At 47.5% G+C, this 19,931-nt stretch overlaps 1 protein-coding gene across 4 annotated transcripts in view; it reads right to left on the reverse strand.

The window, feature by feature from the left end:
• Positions 1-19,931, reverse strand: part of LOC128878661 (zinc finger protein ush) — a 201,909-nt gene that overhangs the window by 53,408 nt on the left and 128,570 nt on the right. Inside the window, exon 1 of one of the 4 annotated variants that reach the window (XM_054127032.1) lies at positions 10,239-10,271. The exons of 2 other annotated variants lie outside the window; for them this stretch is intronic. In XM_054127032.1, the coding sequence (XP_053983007.1) occupies positions 10,239-10,242 (4 nt within the window). In that variant the 5' untranslated portion in view covers positions 10,243-10,271. Of the gene's footprint in view, positions 1-5,895; positions 9,319-10,238; positions 10,272-19,931 lie in introns of those variants that run through there. One more of the 4 variants, XM_054127030.1, reaches the window with a different exon arrangement.

Consider the following 19,931-nt stretch of genomic DNA (forward strand, 5'->3'; position numbering starts at 1 on the left):
CGATGCCCGGTCTAGGCTGTAAAACAGGAAAGTTCGCGGAGGAAATGAGGGGAGGGTGGTCCGTCCCTCGCGCGGTAACGACGCCTCGTAACGTCCGACCGAAGACGCCCGCCAGCTACACGGGCCTCGCGAGTTACGAGGGGGGCCGAGGCTTTTCATAATGCACGGGGATTCGCGGCGGCGTGCGAGCCGCTTATCCGCGATGGATCGGGATCCAGATCGATCCGGGGAACGGTTCGCGGTGGATTTTCAGGGCGTTTCGTGCGCGCTCGGGACCAGGATCGACGCTTACGAGGGTAGCGGCAGTTACGGGCTATCCCGAAGATGACCGTAAGGCGGTAGGGGGAGAGGAGGTGGGCCCTGGGGCGGCTGAGAGATCGAGACGATGAGCACCAGGTGCATCGAGGGACCACGGAGCCGTGGTGCATCGTCGATGCAACGCAGATATCGCTCTCTCTTACTCTCGGCGATCCTTGTGGACTTTTCCACCATTTAGTGCCGGTAGATCGTAACGGGAGTGACGATGAACGATAGAGGGAATTCGATAGAGCGACGAGAGTCAGACGCGAAGAGAAATCCCTGTTTTGTAAATGGTGGAGCAAATGTCGTTGGAGAAAGTGTAATAGACACGATGACCACTGTAAATGCATGTATACGAACATTATTAGCCTTACAATCTTGCTTATTGTTATTCTGTTATAATTATTATGATTATACACTTGTAAACTGTTGGAAGAATAATAATAAGCAGAATCGTGTGGCTACCAAACATCGTATGTGCAAATAGACACAGAAGCCCTCCCTCAAAATATGACGCTAACTTAGGCTCCACAGTGTTCTCATTTTTCCAAGGAAATTCTCTCGATCCTCTTCCTGAAACGTATCGCCTTTCTTCGGCCAGATCCCGTCTCTCTCCGATCTCGCGCGTTCTCTCTCGTTCTCCCTTCGTGTTCTCCATGTTCGGTCCACCTCTTATCCTTCCGCGGGATGAGAACCCGAGATGCCCTCCTACAGATACAAATGGGTACCTATGCCGACGGCGCAACCTGTTATTATACATTCCCCTATACAAACAACGTGTTAATCGGGCCCGCACCCTGGTTGCGCCGCGTACGAGCCTCCCTCCATCGCGAGCAGGATATCGGATACGCGCCGTGGAAACCGATTTATCGATCGTTCCGCGTACGCTTCTTCTCTCCTTCGCGGGCTGGTATCGCGACGGTAAATTGGAATACACCGGGGCCCGTTCCGCTCGCCCGACTCGACTTCGACGCGATTCTCGAACCTCCGAACAGTGATTCCGACTGTTTTCGGCCGGGTCCTCCTCTTTTTTGCTCGTCGACCCGTGTTTGAACAGGGCAACCGCCGGAGCACACCCCGGAGGGAGGATGAATTACCCAGGAATTTTAGGTCAGGCACCGGATCGCGCATTACTGGCACCCTCAATTTTTGACGGAAAGTTATGGATCCGCGCAAAGGCTCCTCTGGGGTCCTTGTCACGCTTCATTTTCCAAGTTTTATATTTTTAGGAAAGCTGTAGATGAACGTGGAGCTTCCTATTAAGTCTAAGTATCATATCACACTTCGTGCTTGTGACTCGACGTTCTTCGATTCTTCCTAACGTATAAGCAACGTAGTATTATATTCCCTTCCTCGTTACACCCGAATCCCATTTAATTTTTGCGACCTGATTCTCCTCTCCGAAAAATGCACCGACACAAGGACCAGACCAGAAACTACTTAATTCTTGCAGAGAAGAACGTAAACTCGAATTTTAATTTCCATTAAGCCTCATTCGCGCTGAATTTTCTGCCAAAACAGTTCTCACGAGTCGCTCCTATTCGAAGCCCGGCCACGCACGCAAAACGTAGAGAGATCGGATCGACGGACAAGTTCGCAGAAGGAGATCGTTGCCGAAGGAGGCCTTCCACGTCGACCTTTATGATTTGTTTACTCGGATCGCCCTCGATGCGATGCAAACCCGCCCATCGTGGCAGGTCAGCACCGAGCTCCGAACTCTGACCCCCGGCTAATTGTTGTTGGCTCTAGATCCCAGATAGCGGTTCGCAAGATTCTGACAGCGCCAACGACACGACCGCTTTCGAAACTTAACGCGAAATATCAATCAGTAACGATGGAAACGCGGCCCGTTCTCCTCCCGCTTCCTCCATCGATATCGAACTTCGTTTATCCAACTCTATCTTTATTTACCTAACACTGGGTTATGGAGACGTAACGAAAGGTCTCTCGTCGAAGCTATTTCACATGTTAATGGTAAATCTGGGATCGTTACGGAAGCAAAGGTGGTTTTGATTAGGAGTAATTTGTGCATCGATTCGCGAAATATGCTTCTAATGTTTCGATATATTTTATGTTTATTTATATATTTCTATAGTAATAAGCAGGCGAGGACTGTTACAGGATAAAATTCAGATAAATTACAAGTGAAGAATTTTGAAGTGATAATCAAATTTATCATTCAGCGAAAGATATCAATGATGCGAAAACTTTGAAACAAGAAAAGAATATCGAAACTGAATATAGGACCACTTTCGGAATGGAACACTTAAAAGAACACATTTGAGATTAAAGTACCATCGTATCCAAGCCTCGATCGAAGTATGTATTATCCAAGTTAAACACCGTATAGCTGAACAAAACGTCGAATTGTTAAAATCAATCGGCTTCTGTTTCTCCTTCGCCCACTGCCACCTATCGCTTCGACCAGGTTCCCAACGTCCTCGCGAGAGAGTCGTGTTTGACAAAAACCCGCGTCACGCCCCCCTGGACGCGCGTCAGCGCGATCGAGACACGATCCAGAGGCCGGGAGTAGATCACGATCGCTCGAGAAAAACGAGGACCAAGCGTTCAGAGGTAGCGGGAGAGAGAAAGAACGACAGATCGGCAGAGGGGAGGTGGAAAAATGGATGGAAAAGAGATAGACACCGGCCATGGATCCAAACGCTATCGCCCTGGCTCTCCGACCGAGAGAGAGACTTATCTACCCGAGCCGGCCCTCTCTCCTCCGCCACCCCATCTGGCCGTTTCCGATATTAAAAATATCAGCCAGCAGATAGGCGCTCGGCTATCGGCACTCGAGCACTCGAAGGAACTTCCATTAAAAATAGCTATCTCTATCTGAGGCCGGTACTACAACAACATCGTGGCCCATGCCAGACGCGGGTTGTCGCGCTCCGTCCTTGTCGCTCTCTGGCTTCGTACGCCGCCGCCGTCTCGCTCGCTCGCGTTGCGTCGGTGGTGGGTGCTTTCGCGGAGAAACGGACACGGAGAACGTGCACGAGCATAAAAACCGGGCTTTCTCAGGAGATACGGGATCTTATCGCGGGCAAATGTTTGAAGCCGCGCTATCACGACGGTTTATCGGACTCCTCTGCGAGTCGTCCTCCGCCGTCTGACGGGCTTCTTTTGGTCCTAGTTTTAATTGTCAGGTCCTGGATCGCCAGGGGCGAACGGCTAAAACGGCGATTCTGGTAGCCGTGACGCGATTCGAACCGAGTTGGGCCTACGGTGTTACCAACCGGTACAGAACGACTTCCCTTGAGTTAAAAAAAAAAAAAAAAGAACTCGAAGAGAGTAATCTTCCGAAAATGGGAGCACCAATCAGGACGTACGCGCGCGCCTTGGTTCCGTTCGTCGGGCGAGTTTTATAAATAAAGATACAAACAGCCGGATCGCAAATAAACTTACAAAGTATTGGAACCCCGTGGCTGTCGGTGCTCACCTATAATCTCGATGGCAAACGAGGTACGAAGGACGTGAAGCGGGTAAAGAGCCGACGAGAGGGCTGGTGAGAGGCACGGTAAGCGTACCGGGGGATCGATAGATCGATCCATCGATGGGGTCCCATCCATCGGTAACACGCCTCTCCCGATCGCCTCGTGGCCAGCGAAAGATCATGCAAGGAGATGAACGGAGAGGGCCAAAGGAATCGTCGGGAAACGTTCGAGCAACGTGAAGAGACAGAGAGAGAGAGAGAGAGAGAGCAGAGCGAGCCCCCAGGGGCCCCTCGTTGCACAATTATCTCATTTGCCGATCGGACCCTCCCACGTGTTAATTTGCTTGTTGGTTAACCCGGCGTCCCTCTTATCGTTTATTTCGTTCTTGCCTTTCGTGGAACCCTCCGCGCGCCACCTCCTCCTTTTTCGTCCCCGTTCTTCCCTTCCCGTTGGCCTTCTTCTTCGCTCCACGGCCTTCCCTCGTCCACGAAATCGCGCCAACCATCGCCCAGGACTCGCGTCCACGCTCGACGGAACCATGGATGAAACTATAGGGACCAATGGGACAGTCTCTCTAGAGAACAGCTGAAGAGAACGTGAAAGAGCCCTTGGAAAATTGAAGAGAATCAAGGGGAAAAAATAGAATTCAGCAAACAGAGCTGAAGCAACTTCCAAGGTCCAAGGAAAGATGACCAGATGATCGAATCGAAGTACCCCGAATACCAATCACTGTTCGAGCGATGTAACAACCTTATCGTCGCTCGAAACTCTTAATCGCGAATTATCAAAGTGTCAATTACGGAATTATCGGAAATTCGACGAATGATGTAATGGATCTATTTTAATTTATATTATCATCACCGAAGAACTACAATTTTCAGCCTATCGTCGATGGAAAGTCGACGAAACTCGAAGACGAGATAGAAGTTCAACAGGTAAAACGTAATCATCGAAGAAACGGAGCAAAGTCCAGGGGATGTGATGACCTTTACGGATGAGGTCACGATATCGATCAATGACCAGATCGATCGGATCTTTTACCTCTAATCATCGTCTAGACGATTGAACAAGCTTATCGTTGCTCGACAATAAAATCATTTTCCAGATGATATCGCGATAACCGAGCCGATGGTTATACGAACGACGGACGATTAGGATCAGTAACATGTCAGTTTCTTGTATCTATTCGTGTAATTGAGCGTACAAAATTTTCTCCAATTACATCAGACCGAAACAGTCGGAGTTGCTTCGAATATAAAGTAGAAGAAGTAAAAGAAACGGAATGGATCACGTTTGTCACTGCCATTGGATCCCTTTACTTTTAAAATTCGATCGAGTGACAATCCGTACGAAAAGGAAACAACGCGAAGGTCAATTTACTGAAAAGGAAAAGGATAACGATATAATCTGTTCCTCGAGTTGCACTCTTCAACGTTTCGCCAAATACATAGTCTTCTTTCTGAATGAAATTTTTAATAATATTCCTATTCAACAGGAACGAGTTCTCAGTCATCGACGTTCTCGGACAAATCGAAGCAAGAAAAAACAAACGATACGATATGGACTGTTTTCAAAGTTCCACAGTGTTCAACATCGACTCCAGCGATTCTTTGGTTCGACTTAAACGTCGGTTCAATCGACCGCATTCCCAGTGTCCCTCTAATAAGGTGGAAACGGCATGCTCGAATTCGGGGAACAAAAGAGTCGGGCAGAAAGCTGGAAGCACGAACGGAAAGAGAGGCAACGCACGACGACGCGGGCGACACAGGGAGGAAGTGACGTCACGGCAAAGTAACGAGCCTCGCTTAACCGCGATAAGCCGCTAATCGCGCGATCTTAATGAACTCCTCCCATTAACGCTCCCGAGGCCGCGACCGGCAACGTTCGACGAAACCCGCTCTTTTTCTCTCTATTTGCCTGCTTTCGATCACCCTCGTCGAATCGAGGGAACCGGCCAACGGGATCACGCGGTGATCGATCGCTGCAAAATTTTTGGAAGAAGACTTCAACCTCCGAATAGTCGCTTTATTAATAATCGTGACGACAACGCTTCGGAGCGGATGCATTCTTAATTTCTTTAGCGATTGATTTCTTTAGCGTGCATCGTGGTTTTAGCATTCTCAATCTCCACGAATTATTTCAACCAATGACCACTTACTTGCCAAGGAAAGGATTTCCGCCCTCGGCTGACTGGCTCTCCGCTGTCGCCACAGCAGTATACTCATCGCGACGATGATATCCACTAGAGATCACAACACACGCATCGAACCTTCATCGACCCGTCGCTTCGATTTTCGATTTTCTCGAACGCGCTCGGGCTCGACCACGCGCGATTCCGGGTGAATCAACTTCGCGCAACTGTCGACACGCTCGCGATTCCAAGGTGGCCCGATCGAGCGCCGATCAGATTGATCACGTTCCGAGAGATCACGAAGAGATACGACGTCACGTCACGAGCTCGTGACTGTGCCGCGATCGCGAGAACAGATTACGATTTCGTTTCTATCGCGACGCATCGGTTGCATCGCAAACATCGATCTATGTTTATCCAAGCGCACCTCGGTGCTCGCGATTTCGCGGTATCCGCAGTTCTGTCACGCTTCGACGATCACCGGCGTTTATGGTAGCGGCGATGAACGTTTACCAAAGCTTGCACTGACGCGACAACCTCGCGAGCTTTGAATCCACGACTATCGTCATCTTCATCGACCATCATCATTGTTATCTTTGTGGTGCCAGTATTTTTAGACTTCCATCTTCTCTAATTAGATCGTGTTAATAGTACGTGGACGAGGTTGATCATCCCTGAAGGGTCTCGCAGGATGGGCGGATCTTCTAAAGTTTGAGATAGAAGGATCTGTATGACTATTCCGAGTCTGTTCTTGTTGTTTCCAGGAATATCTTGTGAATGGATCAAACGATGATTGCAATCTTCGTATCTATTTAGCGCTCTAGTCACTGTTTTGCAATTCGTCGTAATGCCAAGACTAGCGGTTCTCTTTTTGTTGCCTGTTTGTAGGCACTCTTAGAAGGTGATACTCGAGGCGAGCCAATCGGTTATAGCTGTTCACATTTGGCAAGCATCTTCATTCATTTCAGCCGACATTCCACAAAGCTCCAACTACTTCTTAACCGTGTGCCTCTTAGATTCACTTAGATTCACCATTTCTTACATTCTTTAAAACAGACCAGAAACACGTAGCAATCACCTTTCCAACTACCTGATTATCCTTCTCATACTTTTATAATGTTTTCAGAACGGTCCAAAAAATCTTAGAATCATTTAAATTCACCTTTTCTTAGATTTTTCAAAACGCACTGACCAGAAACACGTAGCAATTCCCTTTCCAATTACCTAATCATCCTTCTCATATTTTTACAATGTTTCCAGAATGGTCAAAAAACAGAGCCAACAAACAATACTCGGTAATTTCCGGCAAGCATTTATAACATTCAACAGGTCTCCTTTTATCCTCCTCCAATCCCTCAAAGCACCGGTCCAGTTTCGGCGCAACAATCCCCTTTTTATTTATCTTCAAAGCCAACCGCTCAAACACCAGCTAACCACTCGCGGGCCTCGTCATCCTCTCCCAATTCTTCAAAATACACTGACCAGGGATCCCCAGGGTCCCGGCCTCGATGTCCCCTATCTTCTCCATGATCCGAAAGGGGTGGATCGAACGGATCGGCTCGGTTCACCCTCGGCGACAACGGAATTCCAGGGCAACAACGATCCTAATTTTCGACGGGTCGCCCACGTGGGGCCACCAGGAGGCTCGATAGGCCGATTGTCGTCGTTGTAGCGGCGTACGCGGGAATAAACGAGCCGCGCGGATAATCCGCGTATCGCGGCCTGCCCGTGCCCGCTCCGACAGCTCCGGGGGCGACTCTTATCGGTGGCTCGTTGCCCGATAAGCCGGCACGATCGGCATCTTATCGATCGCGCACACGCGCGACCGGAAAACCGACGGCTAATTGCGCGAACGCTGACAATTAGGAAGCTCGGTTCTGCCCGGCGAAATTTTCGTCACGGCTGGGCTGCGGCCCGCGTCTGATAACGCCTGACACCTGAACGCCGATAAGAGTAATTGAATGAGGTCGACGGCCACGAGTTAGGCTCCAATTCTCGATCACGATCCGGCCAACTTTTCAGAATTTCTGCGAGTCCGTGGAGCGACGTAGTTCTCTCTCGTTCCCTTTTTTTTTTCGGGGAAAAGATGCGCGAGGTTGGCGAGGGTTCGCAGCGGTTGGGTGCAGGTTTCGGGTTTTGTAGATACTTCTGGTTGAGACAGGTTTCGCGTAGGTTTGGATTCTGAGGAGAGGAGGGCCTTGGTGTTGACGAGTTCTCAGAGCAGTGCTTGGTGGACGTTGAGTGAAGATTGGAGAATAGCGTCGTCTTGTATGAATAGCTTCAGTTCTTTCGCAGATGGTGAGTGTTCGGAACAGTGGTCCTCTGTAGGTGTCCAATAGAAATTCGCAAACAGTGTCGTCCTTCGCCTCCTTAGCTTCTCGTACTATCCTTCCAATTGAAATGAAAATTATTTAAAAAATGTATCGCGCGAGAAATACACATATCAGAGGTCGTGTCCAACAAATCCTCCTCCAAGCTCTTCTAAAAGCTTTTCAAACCAGGTGTTCCACTCCGATTTCAAAGTAGACTTTGATCACTGATTAAAAGTTCCTCGTGTCTTCGATGTATTATAATAATAACGCAACAGTGGTTCAAGACCATTGATTCGATCTTCTTCAAAAATTATCCTCCGTCTAATTCGCCTGGTTTAACGAAGACAGCTGTCCCGCTAGTCATTACCGAGATGCGTCACAAAAATCATCTCCGGGCGTTGAATTCTCGACACGCGAAAGACCTCGTGCACAGTATGCGCACATTTTACGTCATAATACAAACGACCGTGCTCTATCTCGCCCGGTGCACGTAAATCGCGCTCTATTCCGTAATAGCGCGATCGTGCTTTATTTCGCACTGCGAGCGATTGTGATGTATTTCCTGATGGGAGATGTCGGTGTGCGCGGGTTACTCTGGTGTGCTCTGAATTCTCCGAGGAAACGCCTGCTCTATTCTCCGTCGTAAAACGATCACACTTTCTTCCGTAATACGAGCGCGTTCAACTTTCCCGGACCCGAAGAATGGCTGCCCTTTGTAGTACGAAACGCACACCGGCGCACCTTCCTGCACCGTTTCATACTTTGCCACACGGTCGTTAAACCAAATCTCGATGCTTCACTCTCGCTGCAAAGGTAGAGACCCTTTTGGGTGCCAAGTAAATCGAAATTGAAGTTGAAAACTGGATTTCTATAGGTTCGTAGGTTCGAGTAGGCTTCTAGGTGGAATGAACACCTCCGGAATCAGTGATTAAAAAGTTTGTTGATAAAAATTCTTAGTTGAATCTCAGGTGGTTGTAACGGGAACGATTCAGTAGGATTGTATCGATCAGTTTTCTCGATAATTAAACGTAAAGATCCTTTAAAGGTAAAGATTAAAAGTTCAAGTCCCACCGAATATGATCCAGCTTGGCCAAACGCGAATACCTCGAAACTGGGTAACAAAGATCGATCACAGTTGACGCGACGATGATCCTCCCAGAGGGACTTTTCGAGTCTCCAGGGGGATTCCCCGGCCTTAACGCGGAGGCCACCGACTCGTAGGCTCGCGATTAGCTCCGGAGACGCTTTCGACGAGGCAGACAAGCTTCTTCCGACAGACTGTTTAAAAGCGAGGGTAAGACGTAACCGCAGCGAGATGCTCGCTGCTGCGGGGAAGCACTATCACTGGTTTCCAAGCGGCCCGGAGACCCATGGCAATGGCTACCTGTTATCACGCTCCTCTCTCTCCGCTTCCGTCCCAGCCTGCTTTTCTCGTTCTCTCTTTATCCGCCTCTTCGCGTTCTGTTACCTCACGATAATACCCCGGCAAGCATTCCGCGCTTTTCCCTTTCGCGTATACCGAGAGCCGTTTAGAGACGAGCTGATTCCGTCAAGGCACGACACATTTAAGGGAAGCGATCGTTTTCGTATTCGACGATTCTTCTCGTCGATGTTTCAGGATTTCTTTCGATTTAGGGCCAGATTCGAGGGGCTACTTAGCTTGGCATGTTTCGTTCGAGTCTTGTTGGAAATCGGATGCATCGTAGAAATTCTTCTCGTACTTCTCGTACCGATGTAATTTAATTCTTAGGATTAACTATTCCGTCGCAAGTTGACGAATACGTCTTAATTACATAACGTCTCTGATAACTAATAACAATATCAACGACATCTAGCAGCACACCTGAAATATCGAAGTCTGGCAGAACAAATATTCAGTCCATAGAGGGTTAATATCCCAAATTTCGTTCTATCGCTTCTAGCTGGGTTATGTTAGCCAGGTCGCGCCAGTAAACAACGCCCTCATTGTACCCTGTTTCCTATCGACGGAAGCGTTCCCCGATCGCACAAATTATAACGCCGTACACGAAGAAAAGAACGGTGGCGAGGTATACATACACATATCGCGTCATTGGCAGACTTGGAGGCACCAAACCACCTCTTGTCATTGGCGTCACGAAGCTTGAACTTCGCCGATAGCGCGGCCCGATAACAGATGGCGATAACGGACCGCGATACCCGTAACGCGGCACAACGGGCTCCGTGACTAATGGCGATAACGATAAGGACGATCGTAAGACACGTAGGGAACGGCTGTATCTAATAACCGTACTCTTTGTCTCGATTCGGCTATCGCCGACGGCTCGTTTCGGCGCTCGCGATTAGATTTTACAATATTCGCCTCGACTACGACGGAAAGAGCGACTCGCGAAAACGTTGCCACTTGTTTCGCAACCGGAAACTTGCGATTAGCTGCGAATACCGAGGACTACAGAGAGTTGTTGGAAGATTCTTGTGCGCTCTTTTTGTTTCGGAGTGACGTTCGAGCGTGGATCGTTGAAAGTGTCGAAAGTGCTGGGTTAAAAGATCCTTTGAGAATATCGGTACGGAGTGTTTTGGGTGTTCTTTGACGTCGATTAGGTTACTCCGTTTTTCGGAATAGTTCGAGACCGTTGGACCTGATGCATTGAAACGATATGAGTGAACTGAATCGTTGTGCTGGAACAGTCGTATCTTGTTTGCGTCCAAGCGACGCAAGTCGACTGAAAAATGAAAACTCTTTAGAACACTCCTCCGTGCCCTCACCCCCTCAAACCTTTAATACGTTTACTTAAACGTCCTGTTTAAAGTATCTCAAGATTACCAAACTTTGTGCGCGTTTAAAGCGAACCACCCACCGCAAGAAAAATGAACGTCTCGGAACTGCTGCATCGTCGCGAATCGCGTATAACCTTGATTCGCGGAATGATTGACGGGAAAGTTTAATTACGCTCCCATTTGTCCCGTCCAGCTCAGCTAATAGACATATCTCGCCACTTTCTCCCTCGTTCGATTCGTTTTCTGTATCGCGACGGGCATTTATCATTTCGATTTTCGCTCGATCGACGTTACACAACGGGGACTACCCGCTCCGCGATATCGCTCCACCGGTCGTACGCGATGACTGCGAGAGCGGATAATTATCATTCGCGCGATCGCTAATTACCTGCCAATAAATTATCGTCGGCAACCTTGCAGGTTCGCCGCGGAGAACCAGTCGTATCCGCACTTTCTGAATTTCTTTTTAATTAGCCCGCGACGAATGATTTATGACACCGAAGACTGCTGCGACCACTTTGGACTACCGGTTTAATTGGCTCCTTACATATTTCGATGATATATCCGCGAGCCTGACGACGTATGCATGTAGACTCCGTAACAAGAACGCGCCAAAAATCTTGTTCCCAATTTGGGGACATGTAGCATCGAGGGAACAAGGAAGGCTTAATAAAGACCAGCTCGAGAATGCAGGACTTGTAACATCAAGTGGCAAGTCGAGTGTCTTGTAATGTTAAAATACTGGTAAATCCTTTCGTCTCATCTCTATGGCACATGCATTGTAGATATCGGCTGATACGATTGCATGAGCTTAGTTACTATGTCAACACGTGTCGCGAAGGACTTGTACAGGGTGAAGTAATGACGTTATTAATAATTCTGAGAAGAAACTCGATAGGACACAGTTGGACTGTTACCAAGGCATTTCCAATGGTAGAACATAAGACCACCCCAACTTTAATTGTTCCCTTTTAAAACCACAGTTCCCACAAACCCCTGACCAAACCCCCAAAACAAGTCCATCCTCAGTAATTGACGCGTCATATAAAGATCCAGCCTTCCTCGATAGCCAGCTTCGCAAACGATCGAGGGTCGACTAGCCATCGAATTAACAAGACTAAACGAGATCGTTGAACGCACCACCGGCCGAAAGCGTGAAAAAGCGACGAAGGGACAAGAGATTCCGCGTAATCGTGGCAAGAGACGTCTGAACGAGGAGGATGGATGATCGACGCGGTGTCGGTGACCGTCTCTTCTTCGAGTACCCCGAAACAGAGAGCAAAGTCAGAGAGAGAGAGAGAGAGAGAGAGAGGGAAAGGAGAGGATAGCTCACTGGCGCCGCGTTATCTTATTCGTTAAGATCCTCCAGGCGACGAGGTGGGGAGAAACAGATCCAACAGTGGTCTCACTGTCTCACAAGATTCTCTCTTGTTCCTCAGCTTCCCTCCTTTCGTGGAGTGTACCAAGGGTCCCGGGGGAGGATATCCAGGAACGGCTCTTCGAGTCTAGACGACGCGAGAGATAGCGCTCTCGCTCCTTCCCTCGCCTGCTCTCTCCGCTCGTATCCTTTTATCTCGCTACTACTCTCATCTGTCCGAGGAGATGGACGGGGATAGCCGGTCGCTCGTGCCGAAGTCACGGCCACCGATTCGTGAAAGCGTGGATGATCGAAACGCTCGACCATTATTCTTGTAAACCGAGCATTCGGGGGCGAGGCAGTCATTTCGGAATTATCACGGGAGAGACGATGGGCGCGGGATCATCGTCGATCGTGTGCTGAATTTCAGATCGAGCCTCGATGGGAGGGTGGCAACCCCCATCCCTGTTGCCGGCGCGATTCATCGAGCCTCGAGGCTGTTCCGACCGAGCCATTCATAATCAGTGACCTGGCCAAGTGACATGCCATCGAAGATGCATTGTAAGCAATGCGGATATCCGGCTAGAGTTTCGCCGAGGCTGACGACTGATCATTGGGCATCATTTTTCCATTCATCGCTTGGTTTATGTATCATGCTCATTTTTACCCATTTCATCTTTCCCTTCTCCCACGCAAAAATAGGAGTTACACAGCTTTGGCAACGGGTCCCATAATTGTAGCTGTTTTATGAGTGAAGTACGCTCGTACTTCATTTAGGTCTCTCTAGATCGGACTGAAAAGTTTTGATTCCTCGTTCTTGAAGCACACGATGTATACAATTACGCGTCGTAAGACCCGGTATCTATCGCCTTAGTACATCATACGTAGTCTTTCCGTCATGGCTGCCGCGCACGCGAGACGATCTGAACCCGTTTTCCTGTGTTCGCACCTGAAATAACCGGTGATAACTTACACCGCTGTATCAACTATCGCTCTATCGCCACAAGTCCAAAGGAAACATTTGGGAAGCGACAACTGTCAAAGAAGAGAAATTTAATTAACATTCCGGGATTAATCTTCAGTCTTCACCGCGATCGAGGACACGGAGGAGGGATGATCGATCGGGCAGCGATCGCGTGAGTCATTCGCGTTTCAAGAATTTCGTGGAATTTCCATCGTGCGTGGTCTTCGCGGATGAATCTGAGGGCTCTTTCAGACGAAACACTCGGTGACTGGCGACTTATGTTCGGGACACCACCGCTAAGTAGGCTGTCGCTGAAATATCGCCACTTTAACGTCACGGCCATGCCTCTTCCTTCTGTTTTTCGTTTGCCTCGAGTTGTATCCTTGGCGTAATTGTATTAAACTCCGGCAGCAGAAATAACCAGAAAGAGAACGTCCTTCGCGATGCTAGAAGCTGGAACGGGAGCTCCAAAGTAACCGTCCTTGACGAAGTGGATAAGAAAAAGGGGAATAGTTGCTCTAATCAATTTTGTTTGAGGGGTGCTCGCCTCGGTACTTTTAACCTTTTCAGACCTAGCGACCACAATTGAGGACACAAAATTATGTATTAGGTTATTGGGTGTATTAGATCCTAAAAGTTTCTTTCGTGAGTTGCATTCAATTATTTTCTGTGGCAGTGTTTATATAAATAGACAATCTAATCTCTTAGACATCGATGCTGTAACAGTAATGAAGCGAAATGAATCGTACACGATTCAGTAATGTAACATAAAACATAAAATATTGTGTATATGTTAATTATTAATAAAACGAAAGAAACTTTCGGGACAACCTAATACATTAGTAAAAATTGTATTACATTAGTACGAGAAAAAATAATTAAGGTCTGAAAGGGTATAATATCGCCATGTGTGAAATTACAATTGCTCATTTTGGCGTTGAACGTAGCAGACAGTGACATGCTGCGAAAGAAGAGACACTGTTTTCCTAACAGTGTTCTTGGATTTCCACGTGAATTGGGTACAAAATTATTTATTTAAATTCCAGTTTAACTTGATGCGCAGTTGCAGAATGGACCTATAAGGACAGATAAGAACGAGGGCTGACTTCCAAACGTTTACCGTCGCTACTCGGTACACAGATTTCTCTCGAGCTGACGAGAGAGACTAATTTGTAGGGACTAGTTGATAAGACCGACGTCAACTAACTTGTGCAAGAAGCACATCAGGATATCAGCTAAGTGTGAAGGTGTCGGTGGCTCGGTTACAAGGATCCAAGGGGTGTTTCGATGCTACTACTATCCTGACAACGTCAAACAGAGAATTGAAAACACTTCGATAACAAATCATAATAATAAGTCGTCCAGCATTGTTACTAATCTTCCTGTATCATCCTCATAATTTCCAGTTAATACTAGGTTCACGAAAATTTCTTATCGGATTTCTATTACCGAAGTAATGCTTTCACGAATGAAACCGATCTAGTGGAAGTAATTAGAAGGTGTAGATGAATCTTGATATACAGTCAATCCCATAGGTATTCGTAACCTCTGAAGAAATTTGAATAATTTAAATGATAGGCTCCATGTTTCCAAACCAATTTTCCATTGTATCAATATGTACATGAATAATCTTCACGCGTGCATACGCATATTTACAATTACGAATTTATTTGGAAACACGAAGAATTCATTTAAATTAGACAAATTTCTTCGACAAATATAGGGAGTATGCTTTTTCTCTTTATATGGATAAAAATCAACGTACGCGTTTGACGAAAAATGTAAACTACTGTCACTTCAAGTTACTGTAACTTAACTGTGCTCCGTTAAGGTTCCGGCAAGTTTTCCGAAGTGCGTTTTTTCAAAGTTATCGACGCCGTTCCGGCGCCTGACGTGCCGTAACAAGCTGCGTTTCCAGGTCGATTACGGCGCGGCCGGTCGACGAGGCGAGATACCCGCGGCGTCGTTGGCGTCGTGCACTTCGTCATCGTCCAGCCGTGCCCTCCGGTGCGCCTAGGACGGTGAAAAAGAGCCGGACACTTTTTATCGCGCGGCGCAATTATGATTAGCTCCCAGCGGAGGCGTCGCGTTCGCAGCCACGGCGATTAGGGCAGAGTTCGCCTCGTCAAAACCGCCCCCGCTGAACAAATGGTCGCTTACGCTGCCGCCGCCGCCGCCCCGGTGGACCTCGCGGTGGAGCTTCTGCCGCCCCTTGACCCCCGATCCTCTCTTTCCCACCCTTTCTACGTTCTATCCGGAGCACCAGGAGGAGAAGCGAGCCGAGGGTAGAGCTCGCGGAGATTACGCAAATGAGAAATGACCATCAGGCTATCGGAGAACTTCGGTGCCGGCTGCTAGCCGGGTTTTGCGACATCTGGGGACGAGGATATACACGTCAGAACGACTATCGCGGAAGGGGGTTGCGGCGTTTTTAATGCCGGGGGAGGACCGACTTGCGCGTACCTGGACGCACGCAACGTCTGGGGACATTTTTTTTCCCGGACCAACGAACGCTGCGATGCAACAGGGAGGAGGTTACGTTACGAAGGAGAATTATGCGAGCGTCGGGGATGCTGGCGCGATTATCTCGCATTATTTAGCTTCGAATGGGAAACGGGGGATGGAGGATTTAGGGGTCGACGGGTGCTCGGTATTGGCGGTGCTGCGAATTTAATTTTTCATCCGTAGAGTGAATGTTTTATCGGAGAAACTTAACGTTCTATAAGCCTAATTTTTAGGTCATACAATAATACATCGACAGTTTACCAAATAATTGTTCATTGAATAAAGTACTCCAACAAATGAGAATTGAGGGTCTATTAAAAGTATCATCGCTCGCAGATAATCACACAGGAGTCCCAAGTGTCCATCTTCCGAGGTCAGCTTTCGAGAAGTCTTAGCTGATAGAGAACAGATCCGTCGGACGCGCAAGAGGGCTGATTTTTTTGCTGGTCGCACAGAAGCCAGGAAGCCGAGCTGAGCTTTTTGCCGAGCAACGTTAAATATCGGGCCAACGAAAGAGGCATTGTCGTCGTCTCGCTACATCGCGTGGAAGGACTTTGACAAATCGTCGATCAACCCTCGAGAATCGCTTCCTATCTCGAGGACTCTTCGAAAGTCCTGCTGAACCGGCCAGTGATCGAGATCTGGCAATCCATTCTTGAAGGACTTTTCCTTCCGATAGGAGCAGCTTCTACAACCCTTACTACAATCGCGTTATTTTCCAGCTAGGGTTGATTGCAGGGAATACAGGCTGTTTAATGGCAATCGATAAAGTTTATTCCCGATGAATTTTAGGCATTCTATTGGGTTGTCCGGAAAGTCCATGTCGATTTTTGGTAGGTGGTACAGGTCTGAATATATCGAAATGGTTGAAAACAAATAACATGTATACATCCCTTAAAAGGTGGAACGGTTGTGAACCAAAATGGCGCCTATGTAATTCAATAAATACATGTATATATTATATGTATAGCGTATTATATGCCTTTGAATTTTTCTTAGATTGGCACGTACTTTCTGGACAACCTAATAGATAAGGCATTCTAGACAAATAAATCTTAATATTTTTTAATCGCTTCATTTTTTCCGAAAATTGATGCAGTATTTAACGAGGGCTGACAGAACAGACGGCTCCATTCAGCGCGAGATCCCCCAGGGTTCCTGCGGCCGTTTCGCAACTTCCGGTCGGGGTTCGGCCTCGAGCCGACCTCTCGAGTGGCGTCCTTAAAAGGCGTCTCGGTGCGTTTTGCTCGGCGGTTAATGGCTTAATGGCGAGTCGATGTCCGAGGCGAAGAGGCCAACATTTCACGCCAATACACGGGACAATTACACGGCCTCCCTCGGCTCCTTCTGCAGTCGGATTCTCGTGCCGCGCGACCCGATATCGCGAAAACGGCCCGGCCCGATAACGCGCGCGGGTTCCTTTTTATCTTATCACACGGAAACCCTCGTTTCGTCGACGCGTCGGCTTCTTCTTCGCCGTCCTCTGCCTCCTCGAGTCCTTCCGCGGCGCTGACGGACAGTGGATCCATTTATTCGCGAATGCCAAGGCCAAGGGAGAGATCGACGATCGGGACGTCCGACGGAGGTCGTCGCGGATCTATCGTAAGCGTAGATCGGACGTATGTAGTTCGAAAGGTCGTTTTACTGATCAAATTTCTATCCAATCGAATGTTTTGTTCACAGGTGCGAAGGAGTTTGAAGAATTTTAAAACGTATTTTTTGGGGGAGGTAGGGAGTTGAACGCATCTATTTTTAGTAGTGTATCTATGGTTGCAAAGGTGGTTTCAGCTGAAGAAATGATCTAAAGAATAAATATGATCCCTTGGTATAAAACGTGATATCTCTCACGGTAAAAATATTAATTTCCGTCAACTTACCCCTTCTGATATACATACGTATAAGACTCAAGTACGTATATTAATATTTTACAGTGAACATGTCATGTTTCGCACAAAAACATAATACTTATCCTGAAAGGGCTGCAACCGGTCATCTCGTAATGAAGCGTTCGCGATAAAGTGAGAGCAATTCGTTCGCGCGAACGTTCAAAACCGTTCATCGGACAGACTTTCGGGAGGGGTCGATGGCCACCTGTCGTCACAAAAGGGTGTACACGTGTCCACGGGGTGAAAACGACGTATTAACACGCGCGAGGGATGAACTGCGCCTCGTCGATCTGCTGACACGATCGGCCATCGGCGTTAGATCGCTCCTCGCGTGATTTCCGGTTGTTGCCTTTTTTTTTTTTTTGGTTGCGTAACGACCCCTCTTCTAAAAGAAAAATTTCGAAAGAGAACTACCCCTCGACACGGTATCGATTTTGGAAAATAATGTACGCTGCGATGCGAGATACCGCGTGATGCATCGCCCGTGAATATTAAAAACTGGAATATTTGATGAGTCGACCGTGGGAAATTTTATTTAGGTTTGCGTTCCGACTCCCGCGAGGGTTCGTTTCGAAATACAACAGATATTTTCATGTGTACGCTGAATATATGATAAGATATTGGGAGGAGTTAATTTTTTTTAAGGGGTAGTAAAGTTGAAAATGAAGGACTCTCGGCAACGCTTTCAGAAAATTGCATCGAAAGATTGTTGAAAATGATAGAAACATAGCGATTCGAGTTTGTCAGGTTTCACTGAAAACAGCATTTGTGCAACATGAAATATTCCTTTCGAGTAGACGAGAAAATACTCGAGTCCTATTCAAAGAACGTAAATTCAATTGTTCCATTATTTTCAGATATTCTAGTTATTCCTATTAATGAAACGTGCAGCATGCTATTCCCATGTACGCAAACAATTAATTACGCACGTCTCGGGAGCGATAATTGTCTTCGAAGAAATCTTTCTTCCAGACTGATTAAGCTAGGTAATTCTATCGCGCAAAAACCAAAGATTCTTTCCCACCCTCTCCGACGAGTGACCACCCTTTGCAAAGACAGACGAGAATCGTTCCTCTTATGTAACAACCGGTTAAGTGCCATTACGCGAGGAATCCATTAAGCCTGCACGTGCTTCTTCCGGTTCTCGATCGAGGCAAGTCGTTCCTGTTTCCTTGGACGGCCTGGAAAGGATATACGGTGCCTCCTCGAACACGTGGCAGGACGTCTTCACTTTGAACGAGGTCTTGAGAATCGGAAACCTTCCTCCAGATAACGTTTCGAAGTATGCCCGTCTTGAATATCGATCCGCGTAAACGATCCACGGGACTGACGTTAAAAAGTAACGAAGGAAGTTTGCATGCGAAACAACTTCCAGTGAGACAATTGTTCCGTGGCCTTAGCAATTATGTGTTCAAGGAGAGAAATATATTAAACGTTTTTTTAACCCTTTGCCGTCGACGACAGCTCCATTGAAGAGAGCTAATAATTTAGACGACTAAACCTTTTTCTACTACGACTGGTGAGTCGTGGAAATAAAATATCTTACTAGCGCTTCGAAGTGTACCAGTTTACGCCTTAAGAATCTATTCATAAACTAATATCGCTACTTTAGACAAATTCAGAAAATAAAGGGTTAAGAAGTCGCCTCTCGAGTGCAGAGGGTTAAGTTTATTAAACAAACAACCCTTCGTCGCGAATAATATCGAGCGATATTCAGAGTAAATGTTACGTTATTCGATTATAAAGAAGATTATAGGAAAAAGAAATTGTTCTCAGCGTTTCACGATTCATCGATCCTTCAACTAAAGAACGTCAACCGAACTGAAACGCGAAATCCAGCAATCATCGAATCAGAAGAATTCCAAGGATGGCAATTCTCCTGATGGACGTAATAATTGTCTTGGAGGATTCGCGAAGTTTTACGTTAGATCCGACTGTCTCTGGATGGACAAGAGAGTCCTCGGCTTTTAAACGAACTGTCGAACTCGCGTCGGGGGTTGGCGAGCGCGCGCGCGCGCGCACACGCGAAGAGGAGGAGGGTTTAATCGCAAATTGACTCGTCGTCGCCAATAAAAATTCAATAACCGCCTGCCCGCCGCCGGTTATTGTCGAAAAGTTCGGACCAGGCCTTTTAGTGTCCTCCTCTCACGCTGGTCGCTCCCTCTACCCACCCCCGTTCGCTTCTGTCCTCTTTCCGACCCCTCTCGCGTCGCTGCATTCCCTCTCTTTTTCGCCATTGTTGTACATCAGCGTTTCCCAAACTTTTTTAGTCACGGGACATT

Source organism: Hylaeus volcanicus, chromosome 6, assembly GCF_026283585.1.
Source record: "Hylaeus volcanicus isolate JK05 chromosome 6, UHH_iyHylVolc1.0_haploid, whole genome shotgun sequence".
NCBI lineage: Eukaryota > Metazoa > Arthropoda > Insecta > Hymenoptera > Colletidae > Hylaeus > Hylaeus volcanicus.